General features: G+C 41.4%; 1 protein-coding gene across 1 annotated transcript in view; it reads left to right on the top strand.

Moving 5' to 3' along the window:
- ABCA13 (ATP binding cassette subfamily A member 13) overlaps window positions 1-17,702 on the top strand; it is a 351,606-nt gene that overhangs the window by 223,663 nt on the left and 110,241 nt on the right. The window contains exons 45-48 of the mRNA XM_014524731.2: window positions 1,927-2,173; window positions 4,254-4,323; window positions 7,881-7,999; window positions 11,011-11,098. Coding sequence (XP_014380217.1) covers window positions 1,927-2,173; window positions 4,254-4,323; window positions 7,881-7,999; window positions 11,011-11,098 — 524 coding nt within the window. The remainder of the gene's footprint in view (window positions 1-1,926; window positions 2,174-4,253; window positions 4,324-7,880; window positions 8,000-11,010; window positions 11,099-17,702) is intronic.

Here is a 17,702-nt window from a genome sequence, read left to right as displayed (position 1 = left end):
CCAAATTCCATGTGATGGCCCAGTCAACTCACTTGACTTTCACTGGGAGTACATGGTCCCTGAGCATAGAATTTGGTTTGTATTCTTCAGCATGCAAACTTTTAGGTAAATTTTGTCTTTTGATTTTGCTTTTCTCTTTACCCGCTCAACTTCTGTATTCTAATCTACATCATAACTAACTCTCTTCCTCTGAGATTTGTATATCCTCTTCCTCCCTGTAGCTGTAATTATTTTAGCTAAAGTGGTTCTCTATATAAAATATGGCCTTGCCCTATTTATGAGGAAGTGCCTTTTAAAATTAAAGAATAAACTGCTAGTGCGTCAGAAGAAACTGTGAAAGGCAAGGAACAATTAATTGGAGGCTAATTGAAAGCTCCCATTCAAACAATGGTTAAAACCTATTGCAGAAATAATGTTTATGGAAAGCTCAATATATAGGGTTCAAGATAAAAGGGGTATATCTTAAGGGGCCATTAGATATGGCAGGTCTTCTGAGGCTGTATTGACTCTTAGTGCAAGCAGGGCCTTTCAATCCTCTTACATTGCAAAGACCAGCTGTTATAAAGCAACCCCAGAGACTAATACAATTTAACTAAAAGGAATAGTTGAATGTATATTCAGCTTGGCTAAGCAACAACTAAAGAGCGGCATAGCAATAATCTTACACACATCTAAATGGTGTTAATGTCAAGAACGGAGACAAAGTAATTAGGGTGATTCACAGGAGTATAACTAAAAGCAATGAGACGAAACTAAGAAAAGGAATCTCTAGGAAATCTCTGACCTATGAGATGTAATAGACTGTGGAAACTCTCTCTTGGGGAAATGAAGGAAGATGCATCAGCTGGGATTTTAAAACTTGGATTGGATAAAGCATTAGCAAATGCATTACAGGAGTCAATCTTGTATTGGCAGGAACATGAATTGATTGATTTTATGGGACTTAGCACTGTGATCCTGGAATGTCTTTTCTTGAGACCTGTTCTATCTCCTATTCATTGAGAAAATGCCACTGATTTTAGTGGAAGTTAGATTAGGCCCCATAAACCCATATAAGTTAATGAGCATGTACTAGAAGTCTCTTTCAGATGGGTGACTCTGAAGTTTTGTGCCCTGGGTGGTGGCTGGGGCAGGGGGGTGGGTGGTCTTCGCAGTTAGTACCTGGGGCCGGTGCCCTATTTCATCAACTCTAGTTATAAAAGCAGTTGTCTTTTTTCATGACTTGAGCAAGGGTCTGACAGAATTGTATTCACTTCTCCATTGGGCATAGGTGGAGCCTACTGTGCACCAGACCCAAAGATCTGGGTGGACCTTTCTACTTCTATGATGCTGGAATGATGCTACTTCCAGTGTTCCCTTTGAGCCATAAGTGTCGGTTTATGTTTTCCTGAGATGGCTTGTTTTTTTTTCTTGGGGCAGTGTGATTCCACGCTAAACTGCTCAAGCCAGCAGCTATATATGTATCATGGTTTAAGACGCAATATTTTACAGTTCTTTAAAAAAGGAAAGTATTATATACCAAAGGTGGTGTGCAGGTGCTAGTGAGGTAATGATTTTTACCATTCCAGTTTCATCTGACTTTACCATGGTCCTTTATTCAGTTAAAGCTCACATTAACTTTAACCATTTACTTAAGTAGCAATTTTGGCCTAAGTAAAGATGGCATGATTGGTGTTATTACGTTATTATTAACATTTACTTATTATTATAAATTGCTATTCTAAACATTATTTTATTCTTCATGTTGTTAGGGACTAACTGTTCCCCTTGGAAGGTGAATTGGTCTTCTGGGGCATGGATTTCTTTTCCCCCTTTTCTGTAAAAGGGGTCTTTTTGTTCTCTGAGAATATAGCAAGGTACAAAGATCCTGTTGTTTCCCAGAAAAAGGGTTCTCATTTGTGAAGAGATGTGTTTGTCTCATGGCAGATAGCTCTCTCATGGATGCTCAGACTGTGCATGGAGCCAGCCTCGCTCTCACACAGATTGCTGCCCTTCTGTTGAAGAGGTTTCATCACACCAGACGAAACTGGAGAGGAACTCTGTCAAATGTTTTACTGCCTGTCCTCTTTGTTACCATGGCAATGGCCTTGTTTACTGTGAAGCCATTGGCTATTGATTATCCTTCGCTCAAGTTGACCCCCGGACTTCATGACAATGCAGAATCCTTCTTTAGGTAACAAGCTCATTTATCATAAAAACGTATGGACAGGGTTATTGTTCTTTAAAGAGCCGTCATTTTTTTAAATAAACATTTTAAAAGCAGCATAATCTACTATTACACAGCAACCAGAATTTATTAATAAAAAAAAAAAAATCTTCAGGACTTCCCACCCCACCAGACATGAACATTTATTGCCAGCATTCATTTTATGGCTCTGGAGAATTTGAAGAGCATAGTGTATATAAGTAACAGAATACATGTTATCATCATGTATTATAGCACAAATCATAAGCTGGAGTGGAGGCAAAAATTTTGGAGCAGTCTGGTCTGAGCAGTTTTTCTAGTGTGTTCATAAGAGTTTGTTTAAGTGCATGTGAGTTTATATATTAAATAAATGCTTGCATGTCCAGATGGATCTATCCCTTTAGTTTACTTCTACTTACCTTATTAGGCCTGGAGGCATAAATCACAAAAATGCCAAGGTTTGCAAATATGGCCCAGCACTTTGAAAACTTGTAGTCCTTGCTGCTTTTAACCTCAGTGTGTGCATGTGTATAGGTATTTCTTTTGCAGTTTACAATGTCTGTAGATTGGCTTTATTTGCAGGTTCTGTGGTCCCAGTCTACCAAATACAAATGCTGTGTTATGCATAATCTGTTAGTATTCTGGGCAGAGATATTCCTTTGCCTGATATGGATCAAAACAGTAGATGCAGATTCTATCATCATAAAGAGAGAGCCCATGCCTTTGAATTTATAAATGAAATACGAGGAGTATACCTTCCTCTTGTGTGGCAGCTTGTGGGGATTCATGCCAGTATCTAGAAGAAAGAATTGGCTTTGAGGCACAGATAATGTTCACATAGTGACCTTAGAAATTCATACATATTTAAATATTTTAATATTTAATTGTTAAAACTGGTGTCCTACTATTTTAATTGATAAAATGGGTTGTTATCTATTCTCTGTCCTGGTAAAGCCTTTTTGCTGTGAATATAGTATTAGGGCATGTTGCTCATTTATGCTGCCTTGATTTCGAGCTCGGTAAGGGTCTGAATGCAAACACAGGTTTTCTTTGTAATGATGACCTTACTGATTACTCCCTTGTCTCTGAGCAGCACTGACAGTGATGACCTACAAAATCTCTCTCATGTCCTATTGAGATATTTTACAGACTGGCAACATCCATGTGTTTACTCAAGACAAGATATGTAAGTGAAACAATACATCTTTATTAATGCACTACATGATTGATTTAATGATTACAGCTATTGCCATAGTAATTCCAAAAAAACACATGCACTATTTAAATGTCATGCTTTGTAAGGTTTTTAATATAATAATAATAATAATAATAAGTCATTAAACAAACCACTGTTCACTATTATTTGCTTGAAGAGGAACAATCTTCACTTTCATTACAAAATAGAAGTTTAAAAGACTATCTATGCCTCCAAAAGTAAATAAGAGGTAATGTGAGATTTTGTAAATAATTTCTATTTCTGTGTTTTATTTTCTTATGCTTTGCTTGACCATTATAGCATGAGTTTTAAAAAATGCTCTATTGATTGGGCTTGTTTATAGCTGAAATATATCATAGAGCTTCCTTTTAGAGGAAATCTCAAGCCATGTAAGTGATAGACTTTCTATTAATTCTGGAGGAATTTTGATTAGTCCTTTAGTCAGTTTGAATGAAATCAGTGGTGGCACTGTCAGCAATTGCAAGGCTATTTTTGTTGAATCAGTATTCATTATATAGAAGCCTGGATTTTCAAATTTAGATTATTTGTGGTTGTGGTACATGTTTATTTGCCTTGTGAATATAAACACCAGGTCAGCAACTAATTGGTTGATTTGCGTGGATAGGTATTTTTAGTGATAAATTGGAAGCCATTTTGACAGTCGCTCGCAATTTACTACAAAGAAGATACTGTTATAGAATAGAATGTGAAGGTTGTCAATATACAGTCATAGTTTGCTATACTGTAGACATGTGCTGTTAAATAAAATTTGGGGTTTTTTGGTGGGGTTTTTTTTTTTGTATTTTTTTTTTTTTAATGATTTTTTTTCTCTTGTTATGTTTGCTCCCTTAGAAAAAATGATGTGTGTTGGCAGACTGAGCCTAGTTCACCACAAAAAATTTTGGATTCTTGTGGGTGTGTGGCAGATCAACAGGTATATTTTTTCCTTTCCTATAAAATAAGCAAAAAACAAAATAGGAACTCAGTGGATTGGCCTCATTATGACTGGAGATTTCATTCTGTCTCTTGTACTGCTTTGCCTCCATGTTCTGGAGTTTGCAGGGAAACGAGTTATAAAACAATTTTTAGACTGCACTTAGCCGTTTGGCAGTCTGCTATGTTGAGCTTGTGAAACAACTACATCTTCCAGGAATGGCTCACTGTAAAAGGTATGCTGCGGCCCCCTCTATGTGCAGGTAAAGGCACGATGGGATCTAATATGTGATTCACACATTATGCCTCCTACCAGGCTTGTGAAACACCTGGGCCTGAGGATCACCACTGGGGCAATCTCTCCACCCCAGGGGTACATGAAACCACCCAGGGCCAGAGGATTCCGACAGGGTAATCACTGTACCCCAGGGATGTGGGAAACCCCAACAGCTAGAAGATTGCTGCAGGGACCATCCCCTTTCCCTGGGGCTATGTGAATTTCCTGTGGCTGGAGGTTCAGATGATCCCTCTGTCTGGGGGTGTGGGAAACCCCTGTGGCTGGAGGATTACCTCAGCAGCAATCCTCTTGCTTGGGGAAGGCATGCTATAGGGACCCAACATCTACAGCTACAGGACTGGTGGTCCCGACAGCTGCTGGATGCAGCTGGGATCCAGAGTCCACAGCTGCTGGGGCTGAGAGTCCCTAGCAGTTGCAGGACTTGCAGCCCTGGCTGGGCAAGGTATACCCGTGTGCCTGGGAGCCTTGTTAGATTCCGGGGCTCCCTGCTTCAAGGAAAACCCTGATACACATTCAAATTAAAGGTTGATAGCAACCGGCTATAAAGTTAATACTCCTTTCAGAAATCTAACTTTATATCTGATTGGAGCTTTTTATTGTGTGACAGCTACTTTGCACATGTAGCTGGTCTCAAGTAATTGCACAGTTAACCAGTTAATTGTTCAATACCTGTAATGTGTAGAGGGGGCCTGTACGAAACAAATATCTTTAAAATTTTGACAGAATGTATTTTCCCAAAAAGAGGTTTCAGGCCTTTCAAATACACTTCTGTTTAAAATGTTACTGTATGAACACTGACAAACCAAGACTTAGTAGTTTTAATGGGTTAGGGTTCAAAACTGTCTTCGCAACATTCAGTATTCACTGCTTATACTGGGGTCCCCTTTCTCTATTACTTACTTAGATGTAGCACTGAATATGCATTCATTTTACTGGTTGGACACTGGTTACAGTTCTGGCCACTGTAGTGATAGGTAAGGAGGCGGCTAGGGACCCAAGTCACTTGGCTTCAGGCTAGCAAGGCCTGAGGAGATCCAGGACTGGTGTTACACTGCTTTTACTGGGCAGCCAGAGGCCAGAGAAACTGCAAGGCAGAGGGGTTAGTGAGAGTATGGAGTAATGGGCTGCAGTGTTAAACATGATGGCTGATGAGAGCAAAGATCCAGATAGCAAGGTCATACAGTGGAGACCGTATCTGGGAGGCACAACAGAAAATGTACAGATCAGCACTTATGGAGGTGGCCAAGGGAGCTTTCCTGAAGCTGTAGCAGTCATAGCTGGAGGATATGCTTCTGCACAGCTAGGCAGTGCTCAGGGTTGGGTATTGTAACAGGTGGACCTCCCCAGCTCCTTCTTTTGTGTTATCCACGCCCTATGTGGGGCACCCATGGAGTCCCCTTAAGGCTTCTCATGTCCCGCTCTCTACTCGCCTGCCACGTCTTGATGGAAATATAGGCAGGAGACTGCCTATTGTTTTTGTATGTTGGGGTCTTCTGCCACTCCTGGCCTTGACCCCAGTTTTTCTCTAGCTAGGCCTCCCAGTCTGAACCCACCAGAAAGGGTTTGACTCTGAGGCTCTAGCTCTTTAGTCTTGGGGCTCATGGCCCTCCTTTTTGCTCCAATCTGGAGCCTAGCCTCCCTGGCCCAGAGACCTGTCCACCAGCCCCACAGCAATGTGGTTTCAAGTTTGAAGCCAGGCAGTGGCCCCGAAACTCCACCGTCCCAGTCCAAAAAAAGAAACACAGTCGCACCTCGGGTGCACCAGGCCCCCCTGGCCTTTTAGGATTGCCCTCTCTGGTGCTGGGCCTGTGCCCCCAAATACTGTGCCCTCTGTCGCTGGGCCTGTGCACCCTGAATACTGCGCCCACACTGGTTCTGGAGTCCCCACACTATAGTGGGGCTCCAATGAGGCCTCCTCCTTCCCCAATAGCCTGACCCAAACCACTGGTTGTAAATTGATCAGAACTTATACACGGTCTGTCCATGGGCTATAACCACCACCAAAATAGATTTAAAGAAGCCAGCATGCCAGCTTACCATTTCTCAGGGTTCATGCTTCTGCTCCCCCACCGTCTGCTACAGTCCTTCTTCTGGGGTTGCTGCCGCTTCTCCAGGAGTCCTCAGTAGTTCCCCTCCTGCAGCTACTGGACCACTCTCCAAGTCTCTCCATGGAGCTCTGAGATGCACTCCTTCCCCTTTGGCTGCTAGCCCCTACTACCACCCAGCCCAGGGTTTTTATAGTCCTGGCTTGCCCCCTTCCGGTCACCTGACTAACTGGCCAGGCTCAGCTTTTAACCCCCACCTTACCAGCTTGCTGTGCCCAGAAAGTTTTCATTTTAAAGGGGCCAACCTGTCTTCTGGTAACAGGGCCAGGGTTCCCTGTTACAGGTATGGATTTCCTAAACATCCCCTTGTTCCTTAGCTCCAAGAGAAAATGGTTGGGCTATGCTGAGGGAGATGAGCCACAGAAGGGACTGCTGAAACAAACTGCTGAAATGGGGTGCGGAGCATCCTACCCAAGGATGAGGAGGAGGATGGGTTGAGAACTCTGGATAGAACATTGATTCTGAGAGAAGGGCAGGAAGGTGGAAGAAAGGAGAAGCCACTCACAGGTGGACAGTGAAGGCAGTCTGTATCTATGCAGGGGAAGAAGAATCTCTGAAACAGCAAATTTTAGCTTATCTAGGTTTCAGGTACATCTAACACTTCTCACTGCTCATTTCCGCCATACAAAATGTCTCATCACTTGATGTTGTAATCTGCTTACTTTTGGAAGTGACTGAATTCCTACGAATCATCTTCGTATGTTCCCATTTTCAGTCCATTGGACAATGTTAAGAATACTTTGGATTACTTTGAATTCTGCCTCTCTTTCATAATCCATCCAGTGCATTTTTGTGTATTTATTTTCATGTTCAACAGATGAATGTAAGTGACTATAAAAGTCTCAGTGTGCTTTTCATGGCTGCAGACCTTCCAAGCTTGCATTCGTAAAGTTTTTCATGTTTCTAAAACAAAGGTGACTGAAAATATTGTACCATATATCAAAGGGAATTCTGATATGTAGGTGACATAATTATTTTAAATGCCATATAAACATAAAATCATACATAATTTATCAAAAAGTTATAAAAGCTGCAAAATACAATTACAACTAAAATGCAGTACAGTGAAGTTTGAGGCTGAACATATAGTGGTTGAGGTTTTTAAAGGAACCTTAGTAATTTGTGTGCTATTTTTATTTTTAGAAGTGCCCAATTATTAATATCTCAGTTCCCTACTTGAAGAATATGCAAGGACATCTCCTGTACAACCTCTCAGGGTTCAATGTGGAAGAATACTTAATCAGACCTTCTAACAAAGCAAGGTATTCTTTAATATTCCCCTGGATTTCCCCTTTTTTTAATCAGCTGTCTAGAAAGTTGTGCTAGAACAATGGAATAGAGTTTTTCTCTTGTGTGCTACAGACATGAGTAGAGTATAACACGGGTGGGCAAAATGCGGCCTGGGGGCTGGATTCGGCCCTCCAGACCATTCTATCCAGCCTTAAAAATTTAGAAAATTTAGAAAATTAATATTTATCTGCCCTGGGCTGCCTGTCATTCAGCCCTCGATGGCTTGCCAAAACTCAGTAAGCGGTCCTCTGCCCAAAATAATTGCCCGCCCATGGTATAACAACTCAAGAGCAGTGAATGAAAACTTGGCCATATACAAGCAGAAATCAGGATTGGTACCGAAATAGTACAAGTGCAACATAGGACTTCCCATTCCAAAATTATGAACCTCTCTTATTTAGGATCACAAAGAGGGTCTCCATTATCTATCGGAGTAGATTAAGCCAATCTGAGGTCCTCATTGGTTTTATTCAGACACTGGTCCTAGATTGAATTAAGTTTTCAGTAGTTCTATAAGATAAGCTGATGTCATTATGAAATCCAAGGGAGAATTTCTTATCCCTGACATCAGGGTCAGGCAGTTATTTGGGCCTACGGGCCACATAGAGAGTTTTGTTGAGGTGTCGCAGGCTAGGTCAGCAACCCCACCCCACCGCACAATAACTCACCAAAACTCCCTATGTGGAATGGAGCTGTGGGAGGGTTGGGAGCAGTGTGCAGGAGCAGGAGGGACAGGTGAGGCTGGGATCACAAGATGGAGTTACAGGCAGTGACAGCACGGAGCCGGAGCCCAGGCCAGACTCACGATTTGCTGCCTGCACACCCCTGTGATGGGTTTGGGTCCCATGGGAAGGGGCATTCAGAGAGCAGATCGTGGCTCTGTTCTGGCCCAGGCCTTGCATTGTCACTGCTTTAAAATCCTGGGCTTGGCCCTGGCTCCAGATGCTGCTTCACGGCCACAGGGATGTGTGCTTTGCCTGCGTGGCTCCTGGCTGAGGAAGGCAGAGCCCCGGTTTTGCAAGCAGGGACATGGGCTGAGTGAATTGTGACTTTGTTCTGACCCCAGCACCACACTGTCTCTGCCCTGAGATCCTGGGGTTTCTCTGGCTACACTTGCCCATCTTGCACCCAAACACCACCCCTCGCTGGCTCGTGGCCCCATCCCAGGAGTCTAGCTGAGCACCCAGCCTGTATGGGTCCTGCCCCTGGCAGCAGGTGCTAGGTGGACAGGCCAGGATGCCCAGACAGCAGGGCTGGGTCGATGGCAGTGCAGCTGGAAGGAGCCTCTGCTGCCACTGGTGCTGCTGGGAAATGGCGTCTGACAGTCACACTGCCCCAGCTCTGCTGCGTGCCCAGGCACACACCGCAGCCTGGGCTACCTGCCACAGGCTGGGCAAAAATTGCTCATTGTGCCTTTTCCCTTTCCTGCTTTCTTTTCTGTTCTTCTTGGTCACATTAATGAAGCTACCCCCACTTTATATTATCTCTAAAGTTTGTGTTTGGTTAAGAAAACAGTGTAAGCATACAGTTGCATTGTACCAATACATAAATGCACAGGGTCACAGAAATCACTAATTATTATCGCTATACAATTTTATTTGTTTAACAATAGTTTATTAATTGTATTAATCTTAGAATAAGGCATTCTAACAAACTTTCCCATTATACCTTTTTTAACCTAAATGGTGGATTTTGGTGTTTACTTAGCTGAATATGCTGATTCCTGCAAACACTCTGCTGAATACATTTGTAACACTTGGAAAATACACAGCAGTCAGTTAATGAGGATTTGGGTCTTTCTAGCTTAGCAAGACTTTTGCAGCAATGCCTAGGCTCTTGAAAACGGCCAGTGCTAGAAATGCTAGTGTATCTCAGTTCAGTGAGTTGAGTAGTTTATCTGCCATAGAGATTAATGGGGCAATTAAGGTTTCTTAGAGCTACTGTTTCAGGCTGTTTGCAGAGTCGGGCAAATATTGGTACGTTGCTTATACTCGGGTCACATTGCAAATTTTCTTTGCAACCATGAGGGCTAGGCACCTTTTTCACAGGGAAAAAAAACATAGGTCCTGATGTAACTGCACGACACCAGGAACATGGGTATGAAGAGTGAGTCCATGATGCCTATTTTAATTCAGTCCTTCTCTGATCCCTTTGGACCTCTGAAGTGAGTGAGTGACATAACTGCAGGCAAGGTACTTTGAGTAGATGTGCTCTCTTTTATGAGACCAACTGAGTAGTTGGAAAAAAGTTCTTAGGTAGCTTAGGTGCAGTCACCCTTCTTCAGACATAGGGAGTCTCTGGTCAGCAGAGACTCCCTGTGATGCCTGGAGAAGGGTGACTGCATCTGTAAGCTTGCTAAGAACTTTTTCCAACTACTCAGTTGGTTTCATAAAAGATATCACATCTGCTCAAAGTACCTTGCCTGCCTATGTCCTTAGACCAACACAGCTATGACCAAAAACCCAGTGACATAACTGGAAAAATTTGAGCAAGTGTAATTTTACTGAATAGAAGGAAGTGTGTGTTGCGTGTGTATGCACCAACCCCCCCCCCCCCCGATCTTTGAAATGGAATTTGGTTTTAACTTCAATTTAAAAGTTCAAGGTACATTTTTAGGATGAATGATTCATTAAAATACATGTTGGCCTTGGAAATAATTGCATGGTTAAGCACATTTTGTAAAAATCCATACCATTTTAGCAGCATGATTATGCTTTCTGAAAATATAGGTTTTATCTGTGGAGTTTAAAGGAACTTCCTTTGTTTTAAAGTGCATAATAATGACTTGATTATAAGTTATAAATTAGGTTCCATTTCAAGTAGTAATATGCTGATTATGTGAGGATGAGCTACACTTCCAACTTGACATGTAAAGAATAATCATAGATTTTTCCTTCTGTGTTGCAAAAAATCATTTCTCACAATGCTAACAAAGGCAAGCAGCTGACAGATAATTTACTATTGCATTGTTTTATATTACTAGATGTGGAGGTTGGACATTTGGAGTGAAAATACACCCTGAATTTCAAGGTGTCAAACCAAATTGGACAAGCTCTAAGCCTTTGGCTAAGGTAAGGTGCACTTCTATATTTACCATGAACTCAGATTCCAAGATCCTTAGTGCTTAACAAATAAGAAACAATAATATAACTGAATATTTGTAGTTAGAAATAGGGAATGTATTCAAGGTCTTCTGTCCAAGTTTCTTGCATACAGCTATCTTTCTTTAATTTGCATATATCAGTCGTAAATAACTCAAATGACAGGGTTTCTATCACTTCCCTTTTGAAAGTATTTCAGAATATAACTGAGCTTACTTTTAAGACTTGTCCTGGTAGTCAGCCTAAATGTTCCTTTGTATACTTTCTGGTTTTACTAAAAATCAGTTTCAAAATTGACTTAAGTCCATTGGATTTTGTTCAAACGAAATGAGAAATAATGTACTTTGCTATTTTTATTCTTATGCATCAATTTCATAGCTTTACAAAGTAAAGTTTTGAATGTCTGGGGTAACTATCACAACTGCACAATAAATAACACTTTCCACTAATAAGGTGCTCCTGAATCCATTTACAAGTTCCCCTTTTAATGGAGAAATAGAGGGGTTCATGTATCTTGCTTAAGATTACACAATGGTTATGTCAAAACACTATGACAGCAGTGTTCAGTAATGCCTCCATGGAAATAGGCCCCAAACAACTGCTCCTGTTCAGTGTACATGAGCCCTGAAATGAGGCAGTGAAGATGACCTGGAAGCTCTCTAAGCTACTGCACTTGGACATGCAGGAAACCCAGGAATTGAACCCCTCAAAGCAGGCAGACTCACCACTTCATTTCTGGGATTGATGCAAGCAGAGTGGAAGTGGGTGGTTAATTTTATTTCCTCAGCAGGGTGAAGGAGTCTTCTGCCACCTCTACCATTGACTTAACCAGTTGACTTAGGTTTAGCGCCTAGGTCTCTTAACTTCCCACACTTCTAGTTTAACCAGTAGTTCATATTGCCTTGCTTTATAACTCACTGCCTTACTTTTCCTGATTAACTGGTACAGAGTTATCCCTAAGAGGCAAGTCCTGGAGGTTTGAACTCTATTGAATTTAGTGGAGCTTTTTGAAACATGCTGGACATATTTCTAGTGATAGCATTGTAAGGCCTGGATCTGCCAGGGTGCTGGGAGACTAGCAAGTCTCCAAAGAAGTCTTGTCTTTAGGACAACTTGAAAAAGGCCATCAGGACTAACTCTTCAGAGACTTGAGAGCAAGGGTCCAACAATGTGGACAGGAACAAAAGTCTCAGAAGTCTTTCAGGTCTTTATGGATGGCCTTTATTTTATGTTTTCTCACACTGATATGTCCTCAAAGTCGTTAATGCTAATAAAATTGGTTATTATGAATTCTAAGTCAAGGCTGGAGAGACAGAAGTCCTGACTTAGAAGAATAGAAATAGATATTATTATTTCTTGCAAATGAGGTAGAGTTGGAACAGTTTATCCAAAATCACCCCCTTGTCTACCACTTTGATAGGCAGCTAAGTTAAAAAGGGATGTGGATACTATTATCTCATGCTTTGTTTTTCAAAATCAATGTGCGCTTGCAAAGTCAGCTGTAACCTGTACCATTTTGTTTTGACTATCAAGCATGTTTATTTAAGGTTTTTATGGTCCCTTTTTATCCCACAAATTTATTTTAGCTTTTTAATTTTTCTTCTGTAAAGAAGCAGGGCAGGAAGGGACCTCCAGAGGTCATCTAGTCCGAAGCCCTGCTGAGGCAGAATAATCCCTAACTAAACCAACCTAATCAAATCCATAATCTAAACTCTTTTGAAAACTACCATCAAGCCTGACACAACATAAAACATAAAATCCTAATCTGTCATAGGTAAAGAAGGGGGGCCAAAGCAGCCAACATCCTGCTTATAGAAAAATTGTTAATATATGCTCAAAGGAACCCAGGTAGAGGGCCACGCCCCCAGCTACAGAGGAAGGCAAAAACCCCCATAGTCCATACCAGTCTTACCATAGGGTAACATTCCTTCCTGACCCCAAATAGGCAATTGGTTTGATCCTGAGCAGAGGGGAAAGAACCTCTAGCCAGGAACCTCTGGCTTTAAGTCTCAACAGGAGCATTGGCCCACCCCAGTCAAAATCCTAAACCTTGACTGAAGCCAACGTCTCATGACTCTGAGAGAGGCTTAAAAACACCTTTACACATATAACAGATAGGTGGGGACGGGGCATCTAGGAAAACCCAGAAGCATGGGAAATTCCACAGTAGAACACAGGCATAGCTACACCTAGATCATCCCTGACCAGTAGCTATTCAACCTCTGCTTGAACACCTCCAGTGGAGGAGAGTCTGCAACTTCCCTAGGCAGTTTATTCTACTGTCTCACTGTTCTACCACTGAAAAAGTTTTTCCTGATATTCAATCTAAACTTACTTGGCTACAACTACAAGTCATTGGTCTTCAGCAAGAGAGAAAAGGTGTTCTTTTTATGGCAGCCCTTCAAGTATTTGAAGACTGCTATCATGTCCCCTTATAAGCGCCTTTTCTGCAAGATGAACTTGCTTCAACCTCTCCTCTGATTTGAACCTCTGATTTTTAATCAATTCTTAATTAGGCACCTAAGTCCAGAGAGGGGTGTAATACATTGTTGTTTTTCTTACTACTGTTCTTCTCCCATATATCTTCAATCATTTTAGATTCTTGTTTTGACATGCTTCCTCCGAGGCTTTTGTGAGGGTCTTTTTTAAAATGTCTTTGGCACATACTCCACCTGCCATCAGTATCAGGATAAATTATAGTTATATTGTTAGTGAGTAAGTTTCATATTTCAGAGCCAAACACAACAGTGCACTAGATTTATGAAGGGCATTGTGTTATCTAAAATACCTCCTGGAAGTGGCTTTCGACTGATGCAGTGTCAAATTATTGCATTAACCTTTCAGTAATTAATGGCCAGTCTTTTACTTTGACCTTTCAGGCCTGTTCACAAGACAGTGAATATACCATTAACATTGCCTCTTATGAAAGAAAATGTGAAATTTGCATTTGAAGAGGCTTACTGCACAATTCATATCACTGTAGGAAACCTCTGAATCCTCACATATTATTTCCCACTGCAGAGCGCACCAGCCATCTAACTTGTCACTTCAGATTAAAAATATCTAGTTAAAACATGGAAGGTGTCTAACACCTTAACTGCTTCATCAGCTTCCAGGCATGTGACAAAACTGCCAGGAATGTCTGATTAAAAATACAGACTTTTGACATTTGGAGAGGCCCACCACTGCACAGGCATGTAACTGAACTCAACAGGTCATCCTTGGGTCCTCCCTTTTTCTGTGTTGGGAGAGTATGTTCCTCAGCTGTATTTGATAATTTGGGCTATGAAGTGTTATAGAAATGTACTAGGTGATCATATAGATATAAAATTAAAATAGGGAAACATTTCATAGATTTCATAGACATTAGGGCTGGAAGGGACCTTGGAAGATCATCGAGTCCAGCCCCCTGCCCAAAGGGCAGGAAGTCAGCTGGGTTCATAGGATCCCAGCAAGATGAGCATCCAGTTTGCTCTTGAAGGTGTTCAATGTAGGGGCTTGAACCACCTCTGGTGGCAGGCTGTTCCAGACCTTGGGGGCTCGGACAGTAAAGAAATTCTTCCTTATGTCCAGCCTGAAACGGTCTTGTAGTAGTTTATGACCATTCGACCTAGTCGTCATCCCTTGGGGCGCTCTGGTGAACAAACGTTCCCCCAGATACTGGTGGTCACCCCTGATAAACTTATAGGTGGCCATCAGATCACCCCTGAGCCTGCGCTTTTTCAGGCTAAAGAGCCCCAGGGCTCTCAGCCTGTCATCGTAGGGTCTGCTTCCCTGACCTCTGATCATGCACGCGGCTCTTCTCTGGACTCTTTCAAGCTTCTCCAGAGAAGAGCCACGCGCATGATCAGAGGTCAGGGAAAAGGTTAAACAAGGTAAATGACAGTTCATCTGCTCCTGGAAGATTTTAGGAAGCCAGATTGCATGCAAGAAGGCAATTTGTTCCTTTGGCTTCTTTATATTCATTACAAGCTGTAGGTCAGTCATCCAAGCTGGAAGAATAACTTGCTTCCAGGTATCTTATTAATGGCAGATTTACAGGGTATTTAAAACACTAAAAACAGAGTAGACACCAAGCTGGTGGCCTCTGTACTAGGTTTTGTTTTTTTAACTAAAAAAAAAAAATCTCTGCTGTGGAATAATTTGCCTGACTAGGAGTTGAAGATAAAATTGTGCAAATTAACAATGTTACGTTATTAACACCAGGAATTTGTCATTGTTCTGCTCAAAGGCAGTGAACTAAAAGGAAGTCCATTTGAATGATGTTTACTCAGTTGTAGGAAGAGAAGTTTTAATGAGCCACATAGATTCAGAAATCTAAGACCACTTGATTTAAATGAGGGTATGGATGGTAATAGCATTATTGTTGGGGCACTGAATCTATTAAGAGCTCTCCTAGATATGAAAGGAGATCCATGCTTGATATGCTTGATATAATAAAATAAATTATATCCCTGACAAGAAGACATCTGCTGTCCTTAAACCAGTGATTCTTAAAATTTTGACTCAAAGTACCTCTGATTAGACACAAGGCACGCCATGGAAAATGCCAGCTCTTAGCTTTTACTTGTTTCTTGACTATAGAAAAATAATAGAGTAAGTCTTCTGTTATAAAGAACTCAGAAAGACCACGACAGGTCAGAATGTTTTGATACTATGGAGTCCTATGCAAAATCTCCAAGTTTATCTTGTGACTCATCGAAGTATTTACACAACTTATATTGTATGGCACCCAACAGCACTCTTAGAATGATGTTGCAGCACCTCAGGATGCTGTGGCACCCTGGTTGAGAATCAGTGCTTTAAGGTCTCTCAAGCTGTTGCTCTTCCTGGTGATATTTACAGAATGTTCATCAGTAGCTGTATCAGAAAGCCTCATTGTCCTATACAATACTATAGAAATAACCTGTCATAAAAATGGGGAACCGAGGCACAAGGTAAATTAAGCAACTTACCCACCACCACACTGAAAGTCAGGTAGAAATAGACATGGGTACACTGGGGCTGAGCCCAGAACCAGTCTTAGCCTAATGCCATAGCTATATGATGGAGCTTTCTATCTGTGGTTAGGTTCTGCCACTGCCTGGATACTTCTTCCTGACCCTGGGATACAGAAGGATGGATCTGTTAAGTGTGGATTCCTTCCTTCTTGTCCTCTCTCCCCAGAATCAGTGACCAGGTGGAAGTGGTCTGTCCGGCAGATCAGCAAATTTTTTGGATTGAACCAAGTGCACTGCCTTTATTTTTGTGGTCACTTTTTCAGAATAAGATGTTAGGCTTTTGAAAAAGAACCAGATGTATCTGCTGATGAAGATTATAACATCAAGAACTTTCTTTTCACTTTTGTATAAATATCTTTCTTTAATTTTGGCTGTTTCCTGATGGTCTGACTTAGTTGCACAATTTTGTCCTAGTCTTGGAGGAAGAATGCTTTGATTCTAATTATTGTGCAGGACACCCAACTGTGTTGTTATAGACAATACTATATTGTCAGATTTTATGCTTTCCTTTAGAATCTTGGTTGCATTATGAAATTCCTGGGATATTTTGTGAATACTTAGTGAGACCTCTCCCAGGCCTCCAATTAACTGAGAATGTATTAGCAGAATTTTGCATTATTGTTTTTTTAATTGCCTCTTTTTTCTATACAATGCATATAATTGCAATGGTTTTCATTATGTGCATTTAACTTCTGTATTTGAGGCAATCTGAACAGAATAGCTAGAAGAAGAAATGGGATCATGGGCTAGTTCAGTCTTTGTTTTGCTCTGGTGCCTCATTGCACAGGGGACCAGGAAGTACAGAAGTCTTAAAATTACTTCCTCAATGTGTGTTCTTGTTGTTGTTTTTGGGAAGCTGAGGTCTTTCCCCTCTCCATGCTTCTTAGTCACCAAGGGTGCTGATGGCTTTAAAGGAAGGTTTTATGCAGTATTCCACACAGTTATGGACAGAAATGTCATGCGAGTGTTTTAGAGAATATGTATGAAGTGCATTGGAAGTTGTAAGATCTCAGACTGAGAAATAAACATGGGACTAAATTAATGGAAGTTTGGGAGTGATGTCTTCTTTTTTTCACATGGGGACTAATCAGAGCAGATGGTCATGGCTACTGAGAAATCAGGGAAGGTGATTCAAAGACTGAAGGGAAGTAGAAGCAGTGGGGTGTATATTATCCTTGAATGGATACATAAGGGGAAGCTAGTTGCATAGGAAGTATTGTGTGATAGAGCTTGTGGAAGGAGAAGATCGAAGGACTAGAAGTATAATGTGGGAAGTGCAGATAGGAATTTGAAACCATGATGGAAAGGGAGGAAAAGGAAGCTGTGTGGGTGCTATAAAACCAGCTAGTGAAAGAATTAGAATTTAGGAACAAGTTTGCTACACTGGAGAATTCAGAGGAGAAACAGTCAGATAGAGAAGATAAGGTGGCTAGGAAGAAGAGAGAAGCAGCTAGCACTATGGGAGGAGAGAAAGAGGTGGTGCAAATAATTGTGGACTGGAGCCCAATGTGGATGATGTACAGGAGGCTGAAGGAGGACATAACAAAGAATAATTTGCAGGCAAAAGGAAGAAT

Source organism: Alligator sinensis, unplaced genomic scaffold (assembly GCF_000455745.1).
Source record: "Alligator sinensis unplaced genomic scaffold, ASM45574v1 scaffold82_1, whole genome shotgun sequence".
Lineage (NCBI taxonomy): Eukaryota > Metazoa > Chordata > Crocodylia > Alligatoridae > Alligator > Alligator sinensis.
The sequence above is the reverse complement of the archived record's forward strand: the minus strand, read 5'-3'. Positions and strand labels throughout refer to the sequence as shown.